The sequence below is a fragment of the Cyanistes caeruleus genome, chromosome 27 (assembly GCF_971803275.1).
Source record: "Cyanistes caeruleus chromosome 27, bCyaCae1.hap1.1, whole genome shotgun sequence".
Lineage (NCBI taxonomy): Eukaryota > Metazoa > Chordata > Aves > Passeriformes > Paridae > Cyanistes > Cyanistes caeruleus.
Genome location: NC_141727.1, coordinates 5,531,122 through 5,557,573, shown reverse-complemented (window position 1 = coordinate 5,557,573; position 26,452 = coordinate 5,531,122). Strand labels below are relative to the sequence as shown.

The window sequence follows — 26,452 nt, the reverse complement described above, 5'->3', positions numbered from 1 at the left end:
CCTCCAGGTTAAATTATTGTTGGATACATAAACAGGTTTCTCAAGTTACTGGAAATTATCCACACGCGTCAAAGTATTCACCCCTGAGGAGTTCAGAATCATTTCATGAAGTTGGTAGCTGAAGAGTGTGTTTCAGGAACCGTGCTGCATTTCCAGTGTAGGTGTTTTGTCTCAGAACTGTCTGATGCAGGCTGTGCTGTGTTTGTGTCACACCCTCAGATCCACTCCGAGTGCAAGCGCTTTGGCAAGGCCTATAACCTGCGCTCCGTGGCCGTGTACGGAGGAGGGAGCATGTGGGAGCAAGCCAAGGCCCTGCAGGAGGGGGCAGAGATCGTGGTCTGCACACCAGTAAGTACCTGTGTGCACCAAAACCAGGGTTTTGCACTGCTCAGCTTGAAAAAAAATGTAAGAATCTGTTCCTATGATGTGAATATTGACACTAGACTGAAGCCTTGAGATGTTTTCTGTTGTGATTCTCTGGTAAGTCAGGATTAAAAGCAACTAGGGGGTTGTATATATTAACATGTTTTTGAAGGTGCTTTAAAAACTTGGAGTTTTTTCTTACTAGGGTCGTTTGATTGATCATGTGAAAAAGAAGGCTACAAACCTGCAGAGAGTCACTTACCTTGTGTTTGATGAAGCTGACAGAATGTTTGATATGGGGTTTGGTACGTATTGAAACAAAGTCACTATTTTGGAAAGCAGCGGTGCCCAGTCGCAGTTTAGGGGGTCTGTAAAATTAAGTAGTGAGTGAGAAGCACTCATTCTTTCTGTGGTTATATGTTAAATAAAGCAATAAAACTGCATTTTGACTGAATTTTTCTAAATAATGAGTGTACAGGGTTGATTAGATCATTTCTTCTCCTTTGCAGAGTATCAGGTCAGATCAATTGCAAGCCACGTACGTCCTGACAGACAGAGTGAGTAAACAGTGAGTCTGGAGCAGAGCTTGGATTTCCAGTTCTGGACACAGCCACACCAGGAGACTTGTGCCAAAGTCCACTGGTGTTATTCTCAGTGTGGGCTGTTGGGAGGGAGCAGTTGTGACATGTGGGCATTCAGCTCATCTCTCCATAATCCCTCCACTGACTGCACTCAGAGCAAAGATGATTAGCTGAATTCATGTTCATATGCCTTGAAATTCAGTGTTCCAAGCTGCTGTGAGAGAAAGTTCACAGCAGTTCCCTGTATTATCAATATTTCAGATGCCAGGAAATGTGTTTCCACTTTGTGGTATTCTAACAGTGGTTGGTAATTTCCATTGGAACCCATAAAACCTCAGCTTCAGTTCACTGATACTCAGAAATCCAGGGCCTCCTTCTCAACATCTGTGCAGTGTTTTCACAGTTCTGAAAGGAAGTTTCTAACTCAAGGAGTTTGAAGCCTGTTTCTCTTCCAGCCCTCTTGTTCAGTGCCACATTCCGTAAGAAGATTGAGAAATTGGCCCGGGATATTCTGATCGACCCAATTCGGGTTGTGCAAGGAGACATTGGAGAGGTAATTCCATGATACTTGTGAGACAGAGCCAGGAATTGCTCTGTTTCTGTTCTCTGAAATTTAAGTTAAACTACAGAAATCATCATTTATAGTTAGTTTTAAATAATTTGTGCTTAGCAAAAATAGAAAGTTTTGTGGGTTTCTATTTTTATCTTACTGACCTTTCCACAAACAAATATTCCTGTACTGGGAGGCTTCATTGAGCAGTAGAACATTAAAGCAGTAGTTGATTTTTGTTATTAGGCTGAATCAATGGTTGTATGTTTTAGTTTTGTCTCAAAAACGTAAATGAAGCCATTGCAATTTCTGCAGTGAAGAATTTGAAACTTAAAATCTCTGTCCTGTGGTTTACATGGCAATGTTGATGGTGGACTTGCTTGACAGTGACAGCTGAGCTATCAGTAGGCTGGGGATCTGGTAGGAAGCTGATGAAGTGGGCAGATGTAAACTTGCTGGGAAGAAACTTTGCTAATAATATATTGAAACTGTTGAGAAATTTCACAAGATGCCTTCAGAACATTCTTCTTTTAACCAGTTCTCTGTATTTTTTTGTGTTTACATCTTTAATAACAAAAAATGACTGCCTGAAACCCCTTCTTTCTGGGAAAATTTTTCCTTGATTTTCCTTAAGAAAAGCATCAGTTTTCCCAGCTCAGTCACAGGGCCTCTATTCATTGATCTAAACTATTACTGTGTGGTGGGAGCATCATCCTTGAAAAACTATTAAAATGTGTAAAAATTAAATCATTTAGAGAAGCTTGCAGGCAATGCTGTAAGCTGCCCTGCACTGTATTACTCGTGATGTAGAATGTTTGGGAAGTCAGTGTATTCTTCCCACCTTCCTGACTTTGAGGACATTTCTCCCCTTAGGCAAATGAAGATGTCACTCAGATTGTGGAGATTTTCCCCTCTGGGCCCAGCAAGTGGAACTGGCTGACGCGGCGCCTTGTGGAGTTCACATCCTCCGGGAGCGTCCTCCTCTTTGTCACCAAGAAAGCCAACGCAGAGGAACTGGCCAATAACCTCAAGCAGGAGGATCATAACCTGGGGCTGCTTCATGGAGACATGGACCAGAGTGAGAGGAATAAAGTCATTTCGGAATTTAAGAAAAAGGGGATCCCCATCCTGGTAGCTACTGATGTGGCAGGTACGTGACCTTCTGGAAAGCAGCTCAGGCAGGCTGTGGGTATCAACAGAAAGGCAAACATGCTTCAGTGCAAGGCAACCAGCTTGACATCTGCACCTGCAGGACACTGTTCCAGGTGCTTTTCAGAACCATGGAATATCCTGAGCTGGGAGGGACCCACAGGGATCATGGACCCCGACTCCTGGCCCTGCACAGACATCCCCAAGAGTCACACTATGTGCCTGTGCAGTATATGGCATTGGCAAAGGGGGTTATTTTTAGTCTCTTAATGATGCCTAAATTACAGCCTGACATTTTTTAATGTACAGAAAGTATATACAGAATATTCAGAAAGCTGTGTCTTAGGGAAGTGGCTGCTGTTCATTCATCAGCTGACATTCCTGTTGCTCAGAGCAGTGTGATACCCTGGTACCAGAGGAATTGCTTTGAGTGGATTGGGATAGTGACACTTCCCACCACGTTGCTCTTTCTTCCAGCTCGAGGGTTGGATATCCCTTCCATCAAGACTGTCATCAACTACGACGTGGCTCGGGACATCGACACCCACACGCATCGGATCGGCCGCACCGGCCGTGCGGGGGAGAAGGGAGTGGCCTATACCCTGCTGACCCCCAAGGACAGCAACTTCGCTGGGGACCTTGTCAGAAACCTGGAGGGTGCCAACCAGCACGTTTCCAAAGAGCTGCTGGATTTGGCAATGCAGGTATGAACCAGCAAAACTTGAGACAAGGAAGTGTCACTCCAGATTCAGCACAAAATCAGCCAGCCCACATTGCTGGCTCCATCATGTGTTAGCAGTGACCTTTTGGGGATCTGTCCTGGTTTCAAGTAGGTGTCCTAGTGTTTTTAATGGCCTTTGAAAGAATCCATGAAGATTTTGGAACACAATATGTGATCTATTTTGGGGCCAGGCACTGCCTAGGAAATTAGGAGCTGTAATCTGCTGATGCCAGCAGGGCATTCCAGTGTCTCTTTACAGTCAGATTTATAGCAGGCAGCTGGCAGATGCAGCTTAGTTGAAAGCTAAACTAGAAAACAATTACAGGGACATTTCCTCTGTGAAGGGGTTGTTGCTTGATCATTCCATCTGGTTGGCAGTGCTCTCTGGCAGGTTTGCTATATATAGGTGTGACAGGTAGCTGCAGCAATTGCACTTGTGCCACTGAACTTATCAAGTCTTTAATTTCTTGTCTTTTGCTGCCTGTATAGCTACAGGAGAGTCCAGCCTTTTTGTCAGCTCCCAGATTCAGAGATGGATTAGCAGGCCTGTGGATACATTAGCAAGCAGCTTGGACAGCAGCTGCCAAAAGTAAATACTTTTTCTGACACAGGCAGCATTTTCAGAAGGGGCAGAATTAGTGAGGCAGAGTTCCCCTCACTGCCGTGAGAGGAGCATGTGGAAGCAACTGACTGACTCACATTGGGAGAAACTGTAGGGCATAAAAAGAGGTGCAGACAACTATTATTTAAACACCTGGAAACAGCAGGTCTGTTTGGGCTGACATTCTCTGGCTACTGCCAGAAAACAAAGTTTTGCTGGCTGACCCTCATTTCTCCTTAGCCAAGCATTGGGCTAAATCAGTGAAACCCAAGTACGAGCAAGAGCAGAGCTCTCAAGTGATGGCATTGGAAAGTGTGTTTATTCCTGGGTTTATTAGAATGCAAACCCCCAAAACCTTAACTTGAATGAGAGTTGAAGGTGTAAAATTACTTTTCATAGAAAGCGTTTGTAACCCAAAGCATCATGCCACCACTGCCTACAGCAGCTGTGTGGTTGAATGGAAAACAGTGTTTATGTTTGTCTTTTGAAATGCTTAGTATCCCTTTTTTCTCAGCCTCATTACATGTGTTTATGAAGCTTTTTATTCCCTGTGCTGAGAAACATTTGTCCTTCTGTTACAGAATCCGTGGTTCCGGAAATCCCGATTTAAAGGAGGAAAGGGCAAGAAGCTGAATATTGGTGGCGGTGGCTTGGGATACCGTGAGCGCCCTGGGCTGGGTTCAGAAAATACTGTGAGTGGAGATGCTGAAGAGGTTGTTCACAGATTCATGGAATTTTTTCATTTAGTATTGATTACTCTTTAATTTAAAACAATCTTGGTACTGGATTACAGCATCTGCTTTAAAAGTTCTCATAGCTCAGCATCTTTCAGGGTTAGGATTGTTTATCTCAGGTGAAAGTCTCCTGTGCTGTTATTCTCTTGTCAAAAGCTGCTTTTTTTTAGAGCTAAAGTGATCCAGAAGGTTTGGAGATTCCTCATAAAATACACTGTCACTGTAAAATAAATGCCAATAAATTACTTCAAAAGCCATTCCCAGGCTGATTCCTGGCAGAAACAAAAATGGAGCAAACTGCTCCACTGCTCAGGGCTCTCCTGAAATCTGGATGTATTTCCTGAGTACAGGGACAGGACAGATGTGGGCAGTGGTTGAATTGAGTGTGTCTGTGTGGGATAAACCTTCGCAGTTGCCCTTTGTATTTTTGTGCAGGACCGTGGAAACAACAACAGTGTGATGAGCAACTATGAGGCCTACAAGCCATCCACAGGGGCCATGGGGGACAGGCTGACAGCAATGAAAGCAGCTTTCCAGGTTGGTTCCATGCTTGGACTCCTTTTCTCCCCTGAAAATGCAGCAGCCCTGTTATTTCAGGGAAGTTGAGCGTGGTGGTTGTGGCCATATCACTTGGAGCACACTCAGCATTGCAGTCCCAAGTGGTGGAATTAGGTGCAGGCTGGACTGAACACATTTTGCTGCCTCTTTGCTCTTTTTCCTTTTGGATTCTGCACCTGGGCTTGATTCTGTTGAGGTTGCATAGCAGCAGTAGTATAGTTGCAATCAAAAGGGGAAACAGAAGCTCTTTCTCTTCAGTGTAAAAATGAACCCCACAATGTAAAGATTCCCCTGTTGGTGTTGTCTGGTAGGAGGTGCCTGTTCCTGTGTGTCCATAAGCACAGCAGGAAGGTAATCACTGCAAGACTGACTTTTTCTAGGAGCTCTCCCCAAAATCCGAGTCGGGCTTGTGAAGGCAGGATGATTCTGTGTTCTGTGGGGCAGCGCAGAGCCAAACCAGCTCTCTTTTGTCTCTCCTTTCCTGCAGTCCCAGTACAAGAGTCACTTTGTTGCTGCAAGTTTAAATAACCAAAAGACTGGGAGCTCTGCTGCTGGTGCCAGTGGCTGGACCAGCGCCGGGAGCCTGAATTCCGTCCCGACGAGTTCAGCACAGCAAAGTGCCGCCAGTCCCGAGAGCCCCGCGGCCGCGGCAGCAAAGGGAGTCCCGGGTTTCCCCAGCACGGGCAGCCTGAGCAGCAGCCCCACCTTCCCCAGCGCAGGAGTGCCGGCCTTCAACAGCGCAAACGCCGGCACCAGCGGTCGCGAGGGCAGCGGTGGCATCGTCAGAGAACGGTACAACGACACCCGGAACAGCCGGCACAGCGAGGCCCCGCGGCGCGGGGATGGCGCTGGCCGAGGGGATGGCGCTGGCCGAGGGGAGGGCGCTGGCCGAGGGGAGGGTGCTGGTCGCTACAACGATGCCCAGCGTTACGGTGATGCCCAACGCCACAATGATGCCCAGCGCCACAACGATCCCCAGCGCTACAACGATCCCCAGCGCTACAACGATCCCCAGCGCTACAACGATCCCCAGCGCTACAACGATCCCCAGCGCTACAACGATCCCCAGCGCTACGGTGATGCCCAGCGCTACAACGATGCCCAGCGCTACAACGATGCCCAGCGCTACAATGATGCCCAGCGCTACAACGATGCCCAGCGCTATGGTGATACCCAGCGTTACGGTGATGCCCAGCGCCACAACGATCCCCAGCGTTACGGTGATGCCCAGCGTTACGGTGATGCCCAGCGCGACAGTGGCGGCAGCAGCCGGCACAGTGACCCCTCCCGGCACGGTGACGTCCAGCGCCACGGCGAGGGCCGGCACTTCAGCGACCTGCCAGGGGGCAACCGCAACAACGGTGACAGCAGGACCAGCGAGGGTAGGAACAGCGAGAGCAGGAATGGAGAGAACAGGAGAGAGGCCAACAGCCGAGACAACAAGACAGATGGTTTTGCTGTCCCAGAGCCCCCAAAACGGAAGAAGAGCCGGTGGGACAGTTAAAAGCTGGGGGTTCACAGCCTGGAATCTCTGCAGATAGTGTTGTCTTTTTCCAGGGTTTTTAGTAACTGGTTGAGCAGCTGGGGCCAGAGAAGGAAAGCATGAGAACCCCCATGCAAGTTCATCTGTGGACAGATGCACCCAAACGAAATGTACACTTAGTGAAAGAAATCATTTTGATAAAGCTCCCTGGGTTCTGCTTTGAAACATTCAGTGCTTGAGTGACTCTGCTGGATTTAAACAGATCTTCTTGACAAAAAAGCTGTTCCACATCCTTGGAACGTTAAGAAACTGTTGTCCATAGAAATATAAATTAGTCTTTTCTTAACCAGCGTTCACATTTACAAACCAGTCCAGTCCACCTAGAGATGCTCAGGACCTGTTAGACATTAATCTTGCAGCAGTTTGGTCAGTATGGTGGGTTCTTCCCCCATCTCCTTTTAACATACTGTCCCAAAATAATTTGGCCTCCAGGTTACCCCTTACCTCTTTCCCCATCAACTAAGAATGTATTAATTTGCTTTGGTGAGGGTGGGGCAGAGCAAGTTGGTTTTTGGTGGTTTGGCTTTTTGTTTTGTTTTTTGGGGGGTTTTTTTGGGGGGTTTTTTGGTTTTGTTTTTTTTTTCTTTTTGTTTTTATGTGTGTGTGTGTGTGTGTGTGTGTGTGTGTGTGTGTAGCTGTTTAAGGGATTCTTCTCCATCCCACCAAACCACAAATTCAGTTGTAGTGTAGGTTGGACTCCCTGGCTTGTTTGTGGTCAGTACTTCCATTGAATCCCATTGCCCAGATATTTTATTTCTTATGAAGAACCTCCTGTTTTCTAATATCCCACATTCTGGTGGAAGCCTGCATAGCAAACCTGTGTCTCTGCTGTGCCTATGCACCCTCTGTTCTGAGAGGGTTGAGTGCTTTCAAATTAAAAACAGAAAAGGGAAAACAATGTAGATACACAACAATCAGAGGCTGGAGCCCCCCAGGAAGTGTGGCTAAAAGAAGATTCAGAAATTCAGGGATCTGTTGCTCAGAAGCCTTTAGGGAGAACCCAGAAAACAATTAATGAAAAGAAACAGCTCAAATCTGTTCCTGTTTTGGACACATGTAGTAAATCTGTAAAATCTTGCTTGCTCATTTTTAACTCGTTGTGTGTATTCCCATTTTTTAACTTTTATTTTTTTTTGCCACAAGGTAGGGAAGAACTTTTCAGTTGGGACATGTCAGCACCCACCGCTGGCTCGTTTCCACTGGAAGATGTACCAGAAGCTGTCAGGGTTTTGTGACATTGTGATGTTTTCTTTATCAGCTGTGCATTTACTTTCTGCTTGCTCTAGTAAATGTTTTATTACTGGTACAAAAATATACAGCATGTGCTTTTTGTTCTCCACATCCTGGCTGCCCTGATGTGTGAAAAGAGAACTGATGGTCTGGAGATCTGTCTCTCTCTCACCAGAAGTTGTGGATTGTAGTTGATAAAATACTTCTTGTGGTTCTTCTTAGCATCTTTCACCCCAAAATGTTTCACAAACCCTGCTTTAGTTTCAAGGCCTCCTGGGGAATAGATTTTCCTCTGCTTAATAAGAGCTAAGGATACAGCCCAGGACATGTGACTCATCCCAGCTTTTTGTGGGGTCATGGGAAGACCTGGAAAGAGAACTTTGCAACAGACCCAAGATCTGACTTGACACCTGAACTGGCTACAGTTCAGACACCAAGTGATTACTGGTCCCCCTCAGAATCCAGCTCTGATTTGCTAGAGTGTTTTTAAAATGGTTTCCAGAATTCCCTCCCCACACTCTGGGCAGGACTCATTGCCCTGGCTCGAGCTCTGCACATTCGGTGTGAAGACAAGGGGGTTTCAGGGCAGGGCTTTACAAGTGTTGTATTCCCTTTCTCACCCTGAAGGTTCATCACTGCAATTAAAGATTGGAGTTTCAGAACAAAATGTAAAAATAGCCCCATAGCCTGAGCTGCCATCTGCTCCCTCCCTTCCTGGGTCCCAGCTTGCTGCCACTGGGAACCAGCCCCAGTTAACACTTCCCTGTGCTCCCTGTGGGATTACTGAAATTCCTCACCCCTCTCCCATCTACCAGCAGCCTTTTGGGAAGAGAGTAATTAAATATTGATCAGTGACAGGGAGCCACAAATGTCAGCTTGCAGGCCTGTGCGAGGTCCGTGGCAGGGCTGGTTCCATCCCCTCGGAACAAGGGAGCAGTGTGAGCAGCATTCCAGCTGCTCTGAGAGGGCATCTGGCCCTGGAGTGGCAGCTGTGCTGCTGTCTTCCAAAGAGACAGGTTTCTTCCAAGAGATGATTTCAAAAATGTGAATCCTGGAGCTCTTCCCTTCCTGGCTCCTGGCTGTCTGTCCCCCCAGCTCCCTACGGCTCGCTTTGCACCGTAGTTTTTCACTGGAAGATACAGGAATGCACACAATTATTTACCTGGTCCTTTCATGTCTTTAGCATGAAATTGCTGCCTTGCGGGTTGTGTAGGAAGAAGATGCTCCATGCTACCACCAAGATGCTGTTTAATTTATCTGCCATCTCCACAGCTCCTTGGGAATGCCTTTTCCCTCAGGTGAGGAGCAGGGCAGGGGCTGCTGGGGCTCCGGTCTGTGGCAGGGGGCAGAGGGAGAGCAGAGCTGGCTGGGAGCGTCCGTGGTGGAATACAAGGATAGAAACAAGTCAGACAAACTCTCTTTATTCACTTCTTAGCCTGCAATGAGATGACAAGGCCATGACAGTTGCATGCAGGGGCCTTTGTGTTAATGGATGAAATGATGGGGATCCAGATATTTCCTGCACCCTTCCCAGCTGTAAAGTTTGTCCTGCCTCCTTCATCCCGCCCTGTCCCAATGCCTCCCGCTCCAGTCTGTGGTTGAGTGTCGGTGTTCACTCCATCCACGATCTGCAGAGCAGCTCCACGGGCACTCCGTGCTCCTCAGGCTGGACAAAGCCGGAGCTGGTGCTGGTAGGGGAGCCCGAGGCAGGATCGGGCTCATGGGATGGGCTTTAACTGTGGAGAAGTCACCTCCTACTTGGGTGGATAGGAGAGAGCACGGAGGTGTTTCCTGGTGAAGACTCGAGGCTTTGCCAGCAGAGATCACATCAGTCGCTTGCACGTGCAGGAGAATGAGGTTTTATGGCTTGTTTTTGGGCCAGGGGGGAGGAGGAGCGAGAGCAGTGGTCCAGCTCTGATGGAAAGGGAGCCGGGTTGTTCCGGCTGCTGTCCCAGCCCTGGCTCTCCATTAAAATGTAAGCAGAGCCCGAAGCGTGAGATCAGCATGGTTCCAGCACGTCTGAGTGCCCAGGTGGGAAATCCACCCTCCGCTTCACAGCATCGTCTCCAGCTCCTTGTTGGGCTTGGGGTGACACTGAGCCAGGCCTGTCAGATCCACCGTGTTTTCCCCCCGGGGTTTCTGGCTCAGTTCCTGGCCGGGGCAGGGCAGGAGCTGGTCCGAGGCGCCGGAGCTGGGGATGTACCCGGGCAGGCGCGGCCGGGCCGGGAGCAGCAGCCCCCGGGTGCCCCCAGCTCCCCGCCCTGCCAGGCTCGTGCTGCAGCTCTGGGAGCTCCCGGGGCGCGCTCGCTGCCCCAAGTCTAGCGCCTGGAGCCTCCGGAAATGAGCTTTCTTGATCTCGGCCTGCACCTGAGAGAGCAGAGGGGGCTGCTGTGCCAGAGACAGCAAACCAGCCTTGCCTCGCCTTGCCCTTTTCCCTTCCCTTTTCCCCTACCTCCCCTTCCCTTTTTCCTTTCTCTTTTTTCCCTCCAAATCTTTTTGAGAGCAATGGATCCAAGCTTTTTGCTTTGTTTATCACAGCCTGGGGCTGCAAGTTTGCCTTCTCTGACTCGAAAGAGGCTGGAACAGGGATCTTAGCTCCTCACTTTTCCCACTTACCTCCCCATTGCAAAAGCAGTAGATAAAAGCCACAAAGAAACCCTGCCAAGAGACCAGAAGAGGTGGAGTTTGAGATCACTGAGCCTCCCTGAAGGAAATCCCTCAGTGCTCATGTCAACACACCTGGGAGGAGTTAAAGAGCATCTCATAATGCATCTGGATCTGCCACAGGAGCCCGGAGACCTCGGTGTAGGGCATGGCCATGAACACCACGTAGTGGACTCCGAAAAGCGGCATCAGCACCAGCGTGGACTTGAGCAGCTTCCTGGAAGGAGAGAGCTCAGAGCCGTCACCCAGGAGCTGCTGGGCAGCCCCCGGCCCCTGCAGTGTCCAGCCTGGAGATGGGAGCAGGAAGAGCTCGGAACTCCAGAGCCAGGCTTCAATCCGGCAGAGCTGCCAGGAGAGCTGGTTGTTGCTGTCCTGTCAGTCTTCCTCACTCCTCCAGCCCTTCCCACACCTCTGCTCCTCCTCCACAGCCTCTGAGAGCCATCCTGCCTGAGCAAGCAGGACATGAGGCTGCCAGCACTTGCCTGTACTGCTGCCGGAGATCCAGCTTGCCCATGGTGGTCTCCCAGAGCTTGGAGGCCAATACCCGGACGATGTTGAGGAAGAGGAAGAAGTTCACCTGCCAACAGACACCCACAGTGGTGATGGTGCCCACTGTGACCTGGGGTCTGCCCGAGGAGCCCTTGGGGACACAGACAGGCAGTTCTGGGTGAGGTGCAGGCAGGGACATGGCAGTTGATGCTGTAGTCAGAGCAGGAGGGATCAGAGCCCCTGGATCCCTCTGAGCTCTCCCTGGGTGTCAGAGTGGCTGGGACAAAACTCCAGTGACCACAAGCAAACAGCTCTGGTCTCTATCAACCCTCTTCCCCCAAAAGGAATTGGGAAGTTCATCCACAGGATTCTTACCACGACAGCAGCCAGGATGGGGACCTGATAAATCCACTTCATGTTCCCTGCACTGAGGTCCCAGCACCTGAGAAGACCGGTAAAGAAACATCTTGGAGAAACCTGACACTACTGGGAAAGATGGTTCCCTGTACCCACAACCACCCCAGCACCCCCATCTCCCACTCTTCACCCCCTTGGTGGGCTTTGTGTAAATCTTAAGCTGTAGCTACAAGCATTTGTAACTGTCACGGTGGGGAGAAGCATAAGTTTAAAGGAGCATTAATGTTCCTGAGGGCTCCTTGGCCACCTCGTCCCAAACTCCTGCTGTTTGTATGGTGGCTTTCTCCTTTTAAAATGCCTCACTCCAGAATGTGCCCTCTAGAATCCATCTCTGTGCTGTTTATTGATCAATTTATGCTGCAGACCTGCATCCACCATCCTCCCAAATGTGGAACAAAACCACTATTGCTCTGCATTACTGACAATTCTATGAACAAGCCTTGGAATGTGTGTTCCCTCCTGTTGTTCTTCTTGGAAAATTTTCATTTCCACAAAGCTCTGGTGCCCACAGATACTTTGCTGGCATTTGCAGCCCCTCTTCCCCTCCCACAGGGGTGAAGGTGGGTGTACGTACTGTGTATCCGCCAGTGAGGCCCTGACGCTGGCCCAGACAGACACAAACACAGCAGGAAGACCTGAAGGGCAGGGACAGAGTGAGGAGCAGGGCTGAAGCATCACCTTTGCAGATCAAACCAGTTCCTGGATCCCACTGCCCTGACCTGGGCACTCGGTGCCGCTCAGCCATGGCCAATGCCACAGCTCCCAGCTGGGGCTGGGGTCTGTGCTCACCCCAACCGATGATGATGAGGACCCACAAGTAGTTCTTGTTGGAGAGGAAGGCCATGAATATCAGGCTGTGCAGGTAGAGACCTTCTACCAGGATCCAGTAGTGGTTGGTGGCCAGAAAATAGAGGAAGAGAGTCACCACCACCTTGCAGCCAACCTGTGGGCACAGGGAGAGGCCTGTGTCAGGTCACCAGAAAGGTGACCAGGAAGGTGAGCTGTGCCCCATGCTCTTCTTGTAGAGACCTGCATCTTCCCTGGAATATTTCAGCATCTTCCTTCCCATAGGACAGGTATTCCCTGTACACAGGCCAAGATATTCTGTGGCCCTGGTCTCAAGTGTGGCACCAGGACAGGGAGGAGCTAGGCAGAGCCAAAGGTGGACCTTCATCCCCTCCCCCTGGGTAGCACAGCCCTGGCCTGGGAGGACCCCAAGTACATCCCATTGCAACAGGGACATCCTAAATGCCCCTTTCCCCCCATCCATCACTCGCCAGGTGGCCCTGTTGTCCTGGCAAAGGACCCCTGAAATCGTCCTCCCGTATCCTGTTGGTGTCGCTGGGCGCTGTGCCTGAGTAGAGCACCATGTCCTTCACGAAGATGCTGAGGGCCCGGCAGATGAAGGAGGTGAAGAGGTGGACGTGGATGTAGTTCCGCGTGCAGTGCAGGCGCCTGCGGAGAAGGGATTTGACATGAACCAAGCCCCGGCTGCCCAACCAGCTCATCACACTTGGGCTCAGGGAATGGAGGGGTCTCACTGGGATCTGGGGTGTCTGGGCACAGAAACCAGATCTGAGAGCAAATGGGGTGTCCACACTGTCCAAGATCAGGGTGGAGCAGATCAGGAACTGGACACACTGGGGGTGTTTGGGGCTTTGGGAAATCAGCTGATGTTTGTGTTGGGTCTGGGGTTGTTCCCATTCCTTTGGGGGCTACGTGTGTGAGTCCTCTGGGCTCATGTGCGTGGGCAATGGGATGAGGAGGGTTCTCCCACACAGGAGGGGCTTTGGCCTCTCCTTACTTGAAGTAGGAGAGGATGCAGACAGCGACAATGAGCGAGGCCAGGGAGATGGAATAGCCCACGGTGTACATGAGGTGCAGGCGGTCAAACACCTCCTGGAAGAGAAGGACTGAGCTCCACCACCCTGCCAGAGCACAGGGGGAGCAGGGCTGGTTTGAGGAGCAGAGAGAGAAGAGCCCCCTGCCCCCAGCGCTTCTCCCAGCCTTTGCTTCATCCTCTCCTGGCCCCCATCCACACCCCTTTCCCAGCACCTTCGGCAGAGTCACCTTCTGGCGGCTCCGGCTCTCGGAGGAGAAGAGCAGGGCACACTCGGTGTAGTTGGCCCAGGTCTTGTTGATGCTGAGAGCCATGGCCCAGGTGCCATAGGCACTGCAGTACCTGTAGGCGTGACCTGGGAACAGCAACGAGCACCGTGGCAGCAGAAGGAGCCGCGGGAAGCCCAGACCTGTCCCTGCTCCATGGATTGTCACCAGGGTGAGGTCGCTTTCTGCCTAGGTGCAAGACTTGCCTTTGTGGTTGAAGTCATAGATGTAGTCGGGGCAAGGCACTGACACCTCCTGGCTGGGGGAGCCCCTTGGCCAGCAGATGATCCCGTCCCACTCCGGAGGGCAGCTGGGGTCTGGCCAAAGAGCAAAGACACATCTCATATCTCCAGCATAACCCTCAGCATAATCTCTGTCTTCCCCAGGTGTGTGCTGGACTGGGGGAGGAAAACACTGCCACGGATCCCCTGGGCTGCAGAGAGGGAGAAGCTTCAGGGGACCAGGGAAGGGGACACATCCCACCTCTTCCAGGCTGGGCAAGGCCCCTCCACAGCTCTCATTCGTGGTCTACATGGAGCTGTCTGGAAAATGCTGGAGCCAGTGCTGGCTGCACCCAGGGCACAGATGGTGCCATAAGCTCTGCAAGCCCGCAGGAGCTGGGTGTCCTCAGCCCCATCCTGCCCCAACAGAGAGGACAGCATTCCCCATGGTGTAACCAGGGCTGGCTGACCCAAGCACAGGGGAGGGACAGTACCTTTGATCTTCTCCAGCTGGGCCTTTATGTCCCTCTGACACTTTTCCTTGGCCTCCACCAGGAGATAGATCTGCTCTTCTTTCGTGAGAACATCATCGGGATCGACCTGCCCAGACAAAACACAGGTGACAACCCCTTGGCTCAAGTCATAGTGTGGCTGTGCTCTCAACCCTCTCCAGGAGAGTCAGGTTTGGATGGTCTTGGGTAGATTCAACAACATAGGGAAGAAAAAAGCTCTTCCTGCCTTCCTGCTCTCATTTTTCCCTTTCCCAAGGCTGATGCTGACCCCAAGCCCCTTCCCACCCTCTCCATGGTCGTTTCTTCTCATGGTTTTGTGCAGAAATCAGTGGCCTGTTGGGCTACTGCCCCAGCTCCCTGTCACCCATCACCAGCAGTGCTGGGTGTCCCTGTTGCCCACGCTGAGCTCTCCAGGCCAGGTCTGGCAACCCCTGGGTAAAGTGCCTGGCCGGGGCTCAGCAAAGCAGCCACTGCCCAGTGCCCAGAGCAGACAGTGCAACCCATGGCACCTCCAGCTTCCCCATCACACCACTAAATGTCTTTCGAGGTGTTCTGGGGTAAGGTGCTGGAAGGAATTTAGAGCCAGGATGAGGACACAGCTTTCGAAGAGAAAAGGAGCTGGGATGCAGAGGGGTCACTCTCTCCAGACTGCCTCCAGTGAGCACAGCCAAATTTGGCCCCAGAGAGGAGATCCAGAACTCCTGTCCACGCTCCTCCCCAAACCAGCATCTGGGTGGGTGAATGGGGGGCTGGTCAGGGATGTGGGGCAGGAGTGGGATCCTGGGGGTGCATCAGCAGGATGGGGGCCTGGCTGTGGGAATCTCCCTGGCTGTGCCCAGCTCTGCCCTCGCCGCATCCCTCCAACCCTTCTGCACTGCCTGCTCTGCTCCCCCAGCACCTCCGAGGCACTGAATCCCGCCCTGGATGTGTCCACAAAATGGAAAAGCCATCACACTGCAGTGCCTCCGTGACTGTTGGAAAGCTTTTAGCAGGAGTGGAGATGCTCTCTCCTCCTGCCCAGCAGCTCCACAGAGGGGACGTGAGTCGAGAGCACAGGCAGCCCTGCCCGGGCCACTGGCACAACATTTAAAGCCATGAGAGGGACCGGAGCAGCCCCGGGGCCATGCAGACTTACCAGAGCCCACGCCGAGCTCAGGAGGCAGCAGCAGAGAGTCACCATGATACCTGCCACAGGGCCAGATGCCTCCATGGTGCCACTGTGTCACTCAGATGGGGTCTTCAGGGACCAGAACCGCTGCCAGTGCTGGAGAGGGCTTCTGTGTTCAGCAGGACAGATCATCTTCTGGGAGCACCTTCCTGGCTTCCTGCTCACCCTGTTGAGGTGAGGTGGCAGTGGGCACAGCCCGACTCTGGGAGATCAGGGCTGGGTGAGTCCCCTGTCCCTGTGGGATCCCTATCGGGATCTCCTCACAGGCTCTCGGGGCAGGGGGGTTTCTCCCCCCACCATGCTTGATCCTATTCTCTTTGCGTCTTGCCTGCTTTAAGCAGCTCCGGGAGCGTGAGCAAACAATTCCTGTTCAGATGGGGATGGCAGAGGTTTATTGGCTTAGCCCAAGGTGCTAAAATCCTCTTCATTCAAGGCAGATTCCTCTTCTCTTTTCAGAAACTTCTCTCAGTGCCTGGTGGCTCATTTTTCAGCTGTGACAGCATTCCCCCACTGCCCCCACGCTCCTAAGTCCCTTCTAGCCCCAGACTGGTCCCAAGGAGCCAGAGGAAGGTGGGGAAAATCCTAGTGAGGTGGAGGCAGGGAGGCAGAGAGTGCAAGCACGTGAGCAGCACCTTGAGCTGATGCTCCTGCGATGGGGTGTCTTTCAGGCAGATGCCAGTTTAACTCTTCCTTCTCTGGGGGCTGGGATCCGTTCTGTTCTCCCAGGCACCCGCAGTGACCTCAGGGCACGTCTGCATTCAGTCTCCTCGGGAGAGGGGCTGGAGGCTCCATCCTGGGGCAGGGGGTGGAGGGAGCAGCCACACAGATGGGGTCCCACATCACCACTGGACATCAGGTCAGAACTGGTCCCACTGCAGCTGTCACCATCCCTTGTCACCTGCATTCCCCTGGCACAGCCCCAGGGCTGTCCCCTGCCTTTCAGGGTCGTGCTGATGGCGAGCTTGCTCCCACCACCCAGCCAGTTCCAACACCTTGTGACCCCCAGCAACCCGAATATCCCCCTGGGAAATGGGGCACCAAGAGGGGAGCCCTCTTTCCTCAGGCAGGTTGTCGTTAGTGGGATGAGGCTGGAATTCAACAGCCCAGTGCCAAATCCCTGGAACAGCAGCTCCCAGCCTGGGCCCCTCCCTTGGCCCGTATAATCCATGTCCAGAGCTCTTGTTGCCTCTCTAAGTGCCCCATTCCTGCACAGAGCAGCAGAGCCCCCAGAGCCTTCCTTGGGGATTTCCCAGCAAGGCAGCTCATTGTGGCCCCAGCCGTGAGCCCCTGAAACTGCGTGACAAGGGTCAGAGTCCTGCTGGGCTCCTGCAGTGAGGGAAGGCCAAGGGAGCACCACAAATCTCAAGGACAGGCCTCAGGAGGGGCTGCTGATCCTGCTGATGGAATCAGACAGCAAAACGAGCCCCACAGTGGCCATCAGCTGAAAATCAGGGAGGGACTGGGGACACTCTGCAGCTGCCTCCACTGCCTGGCCCGTGCTGTGGGTGTGACACCAGCTCTGCCAGCAGCTCCTGGGGATGCTGCACAGGCACAGAGCACAACCAAGGGATAAACAGTCAAACTGCACCACAAATGTTTTCTGAAGGTTCTGCTGGGTCTGATTTCTGACCCAGAAGCTGCTGGGGAGTGAAGATGGGGTTAAGGTGAGGTTATTTTGGAGTCAGATGGATGCTGAGGGGGAGGCAGCTCAGGGGCAATTTGATTCTTTTGATTTCCCAGGTGAAACCTGACCCAGGCTCTGAGTTCACACTTAGCAAAACATGTTGAGTTTTTTTGCTAAATTACTTGTTATACTCTAGAGAGCTTTGGAAAGCATTGATTGCAAATGACACCCATCCAGCCGCCTCAGCTCCCCAGTCCCCGCTAGCAATGAGATGATGGCACACAGAGAATTCCCAGCAGTTTGTGACTGCTCCCTCTTCCTGAATGACCCCCATAACCCCTCCTTTGCCCTGGTGCCCCACACATCTTGTTTAAGTCGATGGTTTAGAATGTCTCAGAAAAACCCTCAAGCCCCATTTTCTGGGATGCTGAACTTCAATGAGTTCTGTGCCTTTGTGAGTCTTCAAACAGTTGGGAGAGGAGGGTGAGAGCCAGAGCATCTCCCACCAGAACCTGCCCAGCACCTGGAAAGGAGCCAAAAGGAGACCCCATCTGCCCTGCAGATTTTGGAGGTGCTTTGGATGGATGGTGCGAAGCTGGGAAAGATTCGTGCTGATGAATTCAGTTGTGGCTTTGGCCATCATTTCCATTTCCTCATTAGCCACACTGAGGGAGGTGAGCGCCTACATTCGTCTTTTCCAGGGCACAAGCTCACCCCTGGCGAGAGACAGGGAGCAAGCAGACCCCGAGCACAAGGAGGGGGTGTTCGGGCAGTTCTGAGCTCCTTTGAAGCAGCACTTCATAAATCCTAGTCTTAAAAGGGCTCTGCAGTGCTGGCCCTCGCAGCCTGCAAGCAGGCGCATTTCACCGTGGGTATTGGGGCAGGTTTATCAGCCATGCTGTTGCTATTTTCTTGCCTGGCCCCCGTGGCCATTCATGTTTAGGTTTCAGTGATCGTTTAGCAAGCAGCCCCCATGCAGCCCACCCGGTGCAGGTGCTGGAGGGGGACATGTCCCCCCTTTTGCAGCTGGGGGGGGGCGGCCGGTGGCTCCGTGGAGCCAGGAGCCGATGACAATGGGCAATTGTCAAATTGGGGCCCCTCTCGTTTGAGTTTTCTTCCTTTTATAGTAAGTAGCAGTTGCTCCAGCAGCTGGCCTGCCCCTCCAGGGTGAGCACTGGGCTCCGTATATAAGGGAAGGAGCAGCCTTTGCCTTTCATCCCTCCGTTTGCTTCCCTCGCTGGGCGGCAGGATTCATCCCGCACCTCCGCAAATCCCAGCGCGATGCCGCTCAAGAAACCCGACCCGAAGAAGGAAGCAGCCAAAGCAGCTCCAGGCTCTGAGCCTGCCTTCGATCCCAAGAGCGTGAAGGTGAGTGAGGAATGAGGACGTCACCGTGTTTCTCCGTGCCTGTCATCTGCCAGGCACAGGCGATGCAAAGCGCTCTGCAAATGGCATTAGTCAGGCTGGAAGCCAGCCTCGGGAGGGGAAAATTATCCGATTGTGTGGATGCAGTAGGCTGGGAGTGATGCTGTCCTCGCTGGGGAGATGTCTCGCTCTTCCCCACCCAGCCCTGCCCAGCACTCACTGGAAGGAACCAGGATGCCGCTCCCAGAGCTGCGGCTGCAGAGTCGAACCCCAGCTCCTGCTGAGACCCCGTGTCGGGGCCCCAGCAGCAATAAAAAGCTTCTCTGCCACCCACTGCCTCCATCCTGAAGTATTTTGTTGCCTGCATTGCCTCCTCCACATAAGAGCATCCTTTATCCAGCAGCTCCACAACAGGAACTCGCTTTTTCCATCATTCCTCAGGTTACTCACATTTTTAAGCCAGAGCTGTGGCAGGAGAGTTATTAAGAGCAGGCTCAGCATGGAGGCTGTTTAATCACTTGAACTTGGGATCAGACCCTAAAATAACATCCTTTCTACCCAAAATAGTCCTGACTGTGGTCTGAGCATTGGTCTTGCCTGCCCACCCTGCTGCTGCCAGCTGTGCTCTCAGACCTCAGCTCCACAGCGAGGGCAGAAGCAGTGGGAGACACGGCACAGCCAGACATGGCACAGATCTGGGACACAGCATGGATACGGCCCCCTGCCCCAAGCCTGGGGAGGGAGAGGTCCAGAGGGGAGAGTTCCTTTGCTCCCCCCAGCAGTAGCCCACATCTCATACCCGGCTCTGCTTTCTTCTCTTTACAGATTGAATTCACGGCAGAGCAGATTGAAGGTAAGTGTTGTGTTCAGCTTCTCTCAGAGATGGCTTTAGAAATGGGGAGTCCTTTTACCAGGTAGTTTTTCACCACAGACACAAGAGCCGAGGCACCACACAAATCCCCTCTTGGGGGAAAGGCCAGCAGGATCCAGAGCCTGTCAGGGCAAAGGTATTTTTCATTCACAGTGCAAGATGCAGCTGGGGTCAAAGTCAGGGCTTCTGGTAGGAGGAACAGCCTCTGGCAACACAGGGACAGCCCCAGAGTGGAGAGAGTGGAAAAGGGGATAAGTAGGGATGTCCTGCAGCAAAGCCAGCTGCTGAGGGTGCAGGGATCCAGCAGGTCACCCAGCCAGCTCTGCAGAGGTGACAAAACCTGCTCAAGCAGCCAAGTGACTCATGCAAGGAGTCCAGCAAACCTCAGCCCGCACTGCACAAGCTCACTCAAGGCTGCAATGCCTTCAGAGGGCACAACATGCACATGGCCATCCCTTCCCTGCCTGCCAGGCACGATGTGCTTCCCTGGGGTGGGAATGGGACCACTCCGGGCTCTTCTTCCCTGCAGAGTTCAGAGAAGCCTTTGGGCTGTTTGACCGGACGCCTGCGGGGACGATGCAGATCAGCTACGGACAGTGCGGGGACGTGCTCCGAGCGCTCGGCCACAACCCCACCAACGCAGAGGTCCTCAAGGTGCTGGGCAAGCCCAAACCAGAAGGTGACAGCAAGCTGGGGACAGGGTGGGACAAGAAATTCCTGTGCTCCCTGGCAGCAAGTAGAGGGTTACATTCCCTGTAGGAAGAACCCTGCAAGGTGAAGGAACTGGAAAGGAAATTATGCAGACAGGGCTTCATTCCTGTGTAATTAATTCCTTCACTCCCCTTCCCCATACCACGGATAGGCAGTCCTCACACTATGGATGGTGGAAAGTGATGCTTAGCAGACTTTATCCTGAACTGGTGCAAACTGGTATAACCAGACCAGTCCCAGTGCAACCACATTATTGTGGTGGCAGATGATCCACCTGATGGTTTAGTTTTGGGCTGATGTCAGGGGTCTCTGTGCAGTTTGATACTTCACTCATATTCCTCATATGGATCTTCCAGTCTCAAGTCTAATAGTTCTGTCTCCTCGTGGGGCTTCTCCCCTGCGCTCCAATGAAATGAGACCAAGAGAGTTAATCAGGAGGCCCCCAGAGACTGAATTCCGGCCCTTGAGGTTAATCTCTGACCCCATCTCCTCCCCTTCCAGAAATGAACACAAAGATGCTGGACTTTGAGACCTTCCTCCCCATCCTGCAGCACTTCACCCGCAACAAGGAGCACGGCACCTTTGAGGACTTTGTGGAAGGGCTGCGTGTGTTCGACAAGGAGGGCAACGGGATGGTCATGGGGGCCGAGCTGCGCCATGTGCTGGTCACACTGGGTATGGCTGGCCCTGGGCCTGGCCTTGGGGGGGAGGGAGGCATGGGCCCCAGGCTCTTTCTGGGCAAGTGGCTCGGGTGGCTGGCTGGTCTCACATATTGCAGAGGCCCTTTTCACTCTGCTGCTCACAGGCTCTTTTAGGAGTCAGTAGTCCTGAATGTGTGGCCATTTCCATCTCATGCCACAGCTTCATGCACGACCCAGGCAAGATGGAGACTCCAGAACATCCTCAGTTACCAGACAACAGTTGCAGTGTGGTCCTCTCCCCACCATCTCCCACCAGCATTCCTCAGTAGTGGCACACAGCTCTTCTTTAATCCCCTTCTCCTCCCTCTGGTGACTTTGGTTATCTGGAAGGACAGGAAGGTCCTGGCAGGCTGAAAACCCTTTCCCTCACCTCTCCATCCTCCTCTTCCAGGAGAGAAGATGACAGAAAGCGAGGTGGAGCAGCTCATGGCAGGGCAGGAAGATGCCAATGGCTGTATCAACTATGAAGGTAGGAGCAGGAGATTCCCACTGGGGCCATCTCAGACACAGCTGTCTTATCTTAGAGCGCAAAATGCATCCTCCACAAGGGCTCTGGTTGAACTTGATGATCTTAATGGTCTTTTCTGACCTTAATGATTCCATTATTCTGTGACATTCATGTTAACTGGAAGGGAGGTGTGGACCACCCTCCAAAACAAAGCCTTTCCAAAAAAGCACTGAGACATGTCAGCTGGGGTGGGAGCAAGGTGGTTGTGCCAGTGATTTCCAGGAAAAGCAGCTGAAGACAGCATGTTTCCAAGGAGTTCAGGGCTGTTTTATCTACAGTTTTGGCACTGTTTTGTTGCAAGCTATTGAAAATAAACAAAGCCAGCATCTTTCCCAGCAGAGGCTAATTGGGAACATTTGGAGACCTGGATCACTCGCTGCTCCAAGAGGGTGAAAATCTGGAATACGAGGAATTAAAATTAAATTTAGGAACCCCTAAAATTGGAGATCAGTGAGGAAAAGAGGGGACCCATTTCCCTTGGTCTCAGAAAAATGGGGGTAATGGTACCAGCTCATCTCCAAGGGTTGGCATCACTCTGACCAGGTTGGGGATGGCATGCAAACAACGGGAACAGAAAGAGGAATATTAGTCCTGGCAGAGCATCCCCTTCATCCCAGGGGGGTCCAGGCTAGGGGTCCCCCCTGCTGCCTCACCACCTGCCCCTGTCTTCCCCAGCTCACAGCATGTCCTGACCCCTCACGCTCTCATTTCTCCTCAGCTTTTGTCAAGCACATCATGTCTGGCTGAAATGCGAAACTTCAGGTGAGTTCAGTGGCGTCTCCTGCTGCTCACTCCAAAATTGGAAATCCTGCAAGTAACAGCCAAGGGCAGAGAAGCCAAAACCCAAACCTGCAGTGGATTAATGCCACAGGAATAATCCCAGCTCTGAAGGCGCAGAAGTTATGTTGATGATAAGGAATTTCATTTGTAACTCCTGCCAATTAAAATTTATCAGGACATCATCACCCCTATGATGGTCATTTGTAGTCTGGGTAATTGTGTGGAGTCTCTGCTTGGAAAGAAAAATTTTCCACAGATATTTGTTAAACTTCTTCGTGTTCCTTGAGATCGGCCTGAGGAAAACAGAGAAACCAAGGGGATGAGGTTTCTTTGAAGGTGAATTATTCCTCTAAAATCTATTCAATTGAAAAAAAAATCCAAACTGCTGCCTGGCCCCAGCTTCCCCTGTCAAATTCTTATGACTTCATTATCTATTTACTCTTTTAAATATTTCTCCTACCCCTCACTGCCCCTCAGCTATGTAAAAGTCAGGCGGCCAGGGGAAAAAAAGAGTAAAAATTACCTTCAGACATTGCTAAATACAAAAATTAAACATTTAAAAATCTCTCCCCTCCAAAAATCTCTTTAAACATGAGAAGGTTAAAATGCAGACAGACAGAAGTCTGAACTTTAAATGTTCAGCATCCTTTTTATCTTCTTTTTAATCCATTTCTCTCCAGTTCCTGTTCATCAGCTCAGCAATATAGATGGTTGGGTGGCAAAAGCTGCCAGATTTAATTCTTCACATAACTATTTGCATATAAAACTCTTTAAAATGGTGTTGAATTACAGCTCTTGACAGTTTGGGTTCAACTGAGGAGTACTCTGAATACTCTCATCCCAAAGATTCTTTGCATTCAGTCCTCTCCCTCTTGTCTCCAAAGCTCTCAGAAATGCTTGGACCCACCCGAGCACCATGAAGAGCGAGATTCCTCCATCCATGTCCCTTCCCTGGCATGTTTTGCCTAAGCTGTCGCAAAGCATTGGTCACCACGTGTGTGTACCTAAGCCTGGTGTTCAATGACATACCTGCACCTAATTACTCTTTTCAGGTTTTCCCTGTGACATTTGTCAAACTACATTTCATTCCTTCCTCCCTTACATGGTTTGTTTGCTTTGGCTGGGGACTACCTATTGGGTGGGTGGAGGAGACCCCTCGGTAGTTCTGGGCCAGGTCCACCCTCATGGTGTGGGGTGTCCCTGGGGTGTGGGCAGTGTCCTGCCTGGGATGGAGACCAGCCAGGATGGGCTCCCTGGGTGGTTCTTCTCCAGGCAGATGCTGTGTTCCAGCCAGGAACTGTCTGGGGCCTGTGTGATACAAGCTGGTGACTCTCTCCCTCTTCCAACCTGCAAAGCAATCTTCAGAGCATCACCACAAGCGGTGAATAATTCATGACATGTAACTCAGCCTTCCCATGAGCAGAACACCTGGGAGCAGAAAACGCTTTCCTTTGATTTGTTCCTTCTTCCAATGTCCTCACTCTGACTTTGACTAGAAATTGAAGGCATTTTTGCTCCGATGTGTTGACTTCAGCTGCCACTCACTCGTTCCTGTGCAATGACTGAGTAACAGCTGCTTTCAATCCCCACTGTTTGATTCAACTGCTCATAAAAAGCAACATAAGCTGTTTATAGATGCGAAATTAGATTTGAGCTCCTCTCTCTGCTATTCCTACAGCTTCCATTGGGCAGGATCTGAGCACCTCGTGTTTTTAATGTACTATCTGTGCTTTAAGCTCCTAGAGGGCTGTGGTGACAGGGTCAGAAGGGACTCTGCTTGCTGCACACTTGCTCTGGGGTCACGTTTGTCCTTGTCACTGATGTGGCACCAACTCCTGCAGCAGAACGTGCTGTAGTAGAGAGAAATGGATCAGAGGAAAGGTGGGGACCTGCCTCAACTCACAGAGGAAATCCTCAGCAGGGACTGGGGACCCTGGAGCCATGACATCCCTGCTATAGCCATGATATTCCTGCTACAGCTGTGATATCCCTGCTAGCCTTGACACTCCTACTGAAGCCATGATATCCCTGCTAGCCTTGATATCTCTGCTAGCTGTGATATCCCTGCCCTTCAAGCCAAGAGGCTGCACTCTCACTCCTCTGTGCAGAACACAGGCCTTTTGTTTGAGCCCCCACCTTCAATGCTGAAAGGAGTAGCACTAAATTAAAACCAAAGTGAGACCTTCAAAGAGACAGACAGAAAGCAGGCAGTGGGAAACCACAAAAGTCAGGAAAATAGTTTTCTATGTGAAAAATCCAGCTCTTGAAAGCCCCTTGGGGGGAGAACCAGCCACACTTTACTTTGGGGAATCTGTTGTGTCTCTTTAGGATAAAGTAGAGCTGGTTTGTAGCAAAGCAGGTTGGAATGATGCACTTGAACAGGCACAGTATGTCTGTCTGTACCTCTGCTTGTGCTTCCATGCCTCTTCCTCTGGCAAGGCTGCTCCCCTTCTCCGCTGGGAAAGTTGAGGATTCCACAGAGAAAGCGGCTTTAGTCCCATGGACATTTATAAAAACATCTGTGGGTGCCAGTGAGAGACCCCACAGGCAGAACTGCACCATAGGTCTGAGGAGTCTCTGTAAATCCAGATCTCCAAAGACAACAGCGAACACTGACCTTTTACAGCTTGGATGTTTTACATGAATTCCAGGAGACTCTGAGAAGAGGCACAAGGAGCCCCCATGCTCCAGAGAGCCTGTATCTCCTCAGGCTGTGATAAGACAGACTCTCATACCAAAGAAGGTCTGGATGTCAGGAGTTCTGTGCCCTGGGGAATGGGAGAGACAGAAGGAGCCAGCTTTCATCCCCAGGAGGAGTTATCTGCAGTGCATGAGATCAGGAGGAGGGTGAACATGGACTGTGCTCCTTGAAAGGCTGCTTGGAGCCTCACACCATATATACACACCACCATCATCTACATCACTGAGGCCAAAGGCCTTCAGGGGAGGAGACACTTCACTGCCATGTTACTCACACCCTCCTATCTGGCAAAATGACTTGGATCAACCTGATTAGGAAGCCAGGTATCCATCCCAGGGGTTGTCTCAGGTGAAGGATTGAAGAAAGCTTTGCCTGCTCACACCCTGAAAGCAAACACCTACAGATTTGCTGCCAATAACAAATTTGTAACTACACTTTTCAGAAATGCAGAGGAAGTGGGGAAGGATGCAGGCTGAGCTCTCCCACTCCACACAGAGCTTCGATTCTCACCTGCAGATACAGCCCCTGCTCACGTGTGCTTGGCAGCACATCAGGATCTGACCTTCGGGCCTGAGTGCAAGTGCAAAGCCCTGAACAGAGCAGGATGGAGCACAGAGTCTGTGTGTAGGTGTGTGTGCATCGGGGTGCTCCTACGGCTGATTCAGCAAGCCCACAGAAGGATTTGGAGAAGGAAGACTTCTGCTAGCTGCAGGTGTCTATTGATAGGTCAGTATTTTTAATAAATTGAGGTTTACTTGTGCATCTCTATTCCATTATTTTGTAAAAAAAGCAAAATATGTGCCAGATATCACACTTTCAAACACATCCAAGCTTTAATTGGCCTGCCTTGTATTTATACCCAAGCCTGCCAGTTTTAATCCTGGATATGAGGACATCACCAGGAGTTTCTTCACAGAATGGGTTGTTAAACATTGGCAGGGGCTGCCCAGGGAGCTGGTGGAGACGCTGTCCCTGGAGCTGTCCAAGGAACAACTGGACATGGCACTTAGTGCTCTGTCTATTGACAAGGCAGCAATCAGTCACAGGTTGATGACTCAATGATCTGGGTGGTCTTTTTCAACCCACATGATCCTGCGATTTTGTGATATCGTGGCTGAACCTACCTGGAGAGCACCATCAGCACGGACCCCTCAGTGACGGGGATAGGACCTGGGCCGTGCTGACCCCGATGCTGGGAACGGGGACACGGGCACCACCAGCCAAACGCAGCGCAGGCGGCCGGGCTGGCTCAGGATGCGCAGGTGATGACAGGAGGGAGTCTTTGGAACACCGCCCCGAAAAACGCGGTTCCCGACAGGGCTAGGGATGCTCAGAGTCCGTTCTGTGGCACAAAGTACAAGTTCTACATTCCATGGATAGAACTTCCAGAGCAAAGGCTCTCTGAGGGACCAGCCACAGGCCCTGACGGAGGTTCACCATCCGCCTCACGTTCGTCCATCTCCGTCTCTGCTCGGACATCTCCGTCCTAGCTCGTACAGCTCCGTTCCATCTCGGCCATCTCCGTTCCTGCTCGGCCACCTCCGCCCCAGTTCGGCCACCTCCGGCGCCGAGTAGTTTTCTCCC

The 26,452-nt window shown here is 51.6% G+C and overlaps 3 protein-coding genes across 8 annotated transcripts in view; 2 read left to right on the top strand and 1 right to left on the bottom strand.

Moving 5' to 3' along the window:
- DDX42 (DEAD-box helicase 42) overlaps positions 1-8,112 on the top strand; it is a 16,111-nt gene extending 7,999 nt beyond the window's left edge. For all 4 annotated transcript variants that reach the window (XM_086864070.1, XM_086864072.1, XM_023942396.2 and 1 more), the window contains 9 exons: positions 220-348; positions 569-668; positions 873-920; positions 1,400-1,497; positions 2,368-2,644; positions 3,121-3,347; positions 4,547-4,657; positions 5,135-5,236; positions 5,745-8,112. In XM_086864070.1, the coding sequence (XP_086720196.1) occupies positions 220-348; positions 569-668; positions 873-920; positions 1,400-1,497; positions 2,368-2,644; positions 3,121-3,347; positions 4,547-4,657; positions 5,135-5,236; positions 5,745-6,761 (2,109 nt within the window). In that variant the 3' untranslated portion in view covers positions 6,762-8,112. The remainder of the gene's footprint in view (positions 1-219; positions 349-568; positions 669-872; positions 921-1,399; positions 1,498-2,367; positions 2,645-3,120; positions 3,348-4,546; positions 4,658-5,134; positions 5,237-5,744) is intronic.
- LOC111939922 (parathyroid hormone/parathyroid hormone-related peptide receptor-like) lies at positions 7,369-26,331 on the bottom strand. 3 transcript variants are annotated; one of them, XM_086864164.1, is made up of 14 exons: positions 25,993-26,331; positions 15,575-15,773; positions 14,422-14,527; positions 13,913-14,023; positions 13,671-13,795; positions 13,405-13,499; positions 12,878-13,055; positions 12,390-12,543; positions 12,175-12,235; positions 11,559-11,625; positions 11,177-11,271; positions 10,770-10,911; positions 10,647-10,688; positions 7,369-10,397 (listed from the first exon to the last, which is right to left on the bottom strand). In XM_086864164.1, exons 2-14 carry the CDS (start codon positions 15,647-15,649, stop codon positions 10,083-10,085), a joined length of 1,566 nt encoding a protein of 521 aa, XP_086720290.1. In that variant the 5' UTR covers positions 15,650-15,773; positions 25,993-26,331; the 3' UTR covers positions 7,369-10,082. The 3 variants fall into 3 exon arrangements, with proteins under 3 accessions (XP_086720290.1, XP_086720289.1, XP_023798165.2); XM_086864163.1 differs by lacking the exon at positions 25,993-26,331 and having other exon boundaries at positions 15,575-18,471; XM_023942397.2 differs by lacking the exon at positions 25,993-26,331 and having other exon boundaries at positions 11,177-11,334; positions 15,575-18,404.
- On the top strand, positions 18,513-22,352 carry MYL4 (myosin light chain 4). Its single transcript, XM_023942398.2, has 6 exons — positions 18,513-18,599; positions 19,422-19,449; positions 19,997-20,146; positions 20,680-20,853; positions 21,271-21,348; positions 22,106-22,352. Exons 1-6 carry the CDS (start codon positions 18,513-18,515, stop codon positions 22,132-22,134), a joined length of 546 nt encoding a protein of 181 aa, XP_023798166.1. The 3' UTR covers positions 22,135-22,352.
- Positions 26,332-26,452: the final 121 nt, after the last annotated feature.

Excerpts from the sequence above, each read along its gene's own strand:
- LOC111939922 (XM_023942397.2), bottom strand. The coding sequence starts at position 15,649 with ATGGAGGCATCTGGCCCTGTGGCAGGTATCATGGTGACTCTCTGCTGC. Across the intron at positions 13,796-13,912 it reads CTATGACTTCAACCACAAAG|GTCACGCCTACAGGTACTGC; the intron begins GCAAGTCTTGCA and ends TGCTGTTCCCAG. Across the intron at positions 13,056-13,404 it reads TGCATCCTCTCCTACTTCAA|GCGCCTGCACTGCACGCGGA; the intron begins GTAAGGAGAGGC and ends CCTTCTCCGCAG.
- MYL4 (XM_023942398.2), top strand. The coding sequence starts at position 18,513 with ATGCCGCTCAAGAAACCCGACCCGAAGAAGGAAGCAGCCAAAGCAGCT. Across the intron at positions 20,147-20,679 it reads GGGCAAGCCCAAACCAGAAG|AAATGAACACAAAGATGCTG; the intron begins GTGACAGCAAGC and ends CTCCCCTTCCAG. Across the intron at positions 21,349-22,105 it reads TGGCTGTATCAACTATGAAG|CTTTTGTCAAGCACATCATG; the intron begins GTAGGAGCAGGA and ends ATTTCTCCTCAG.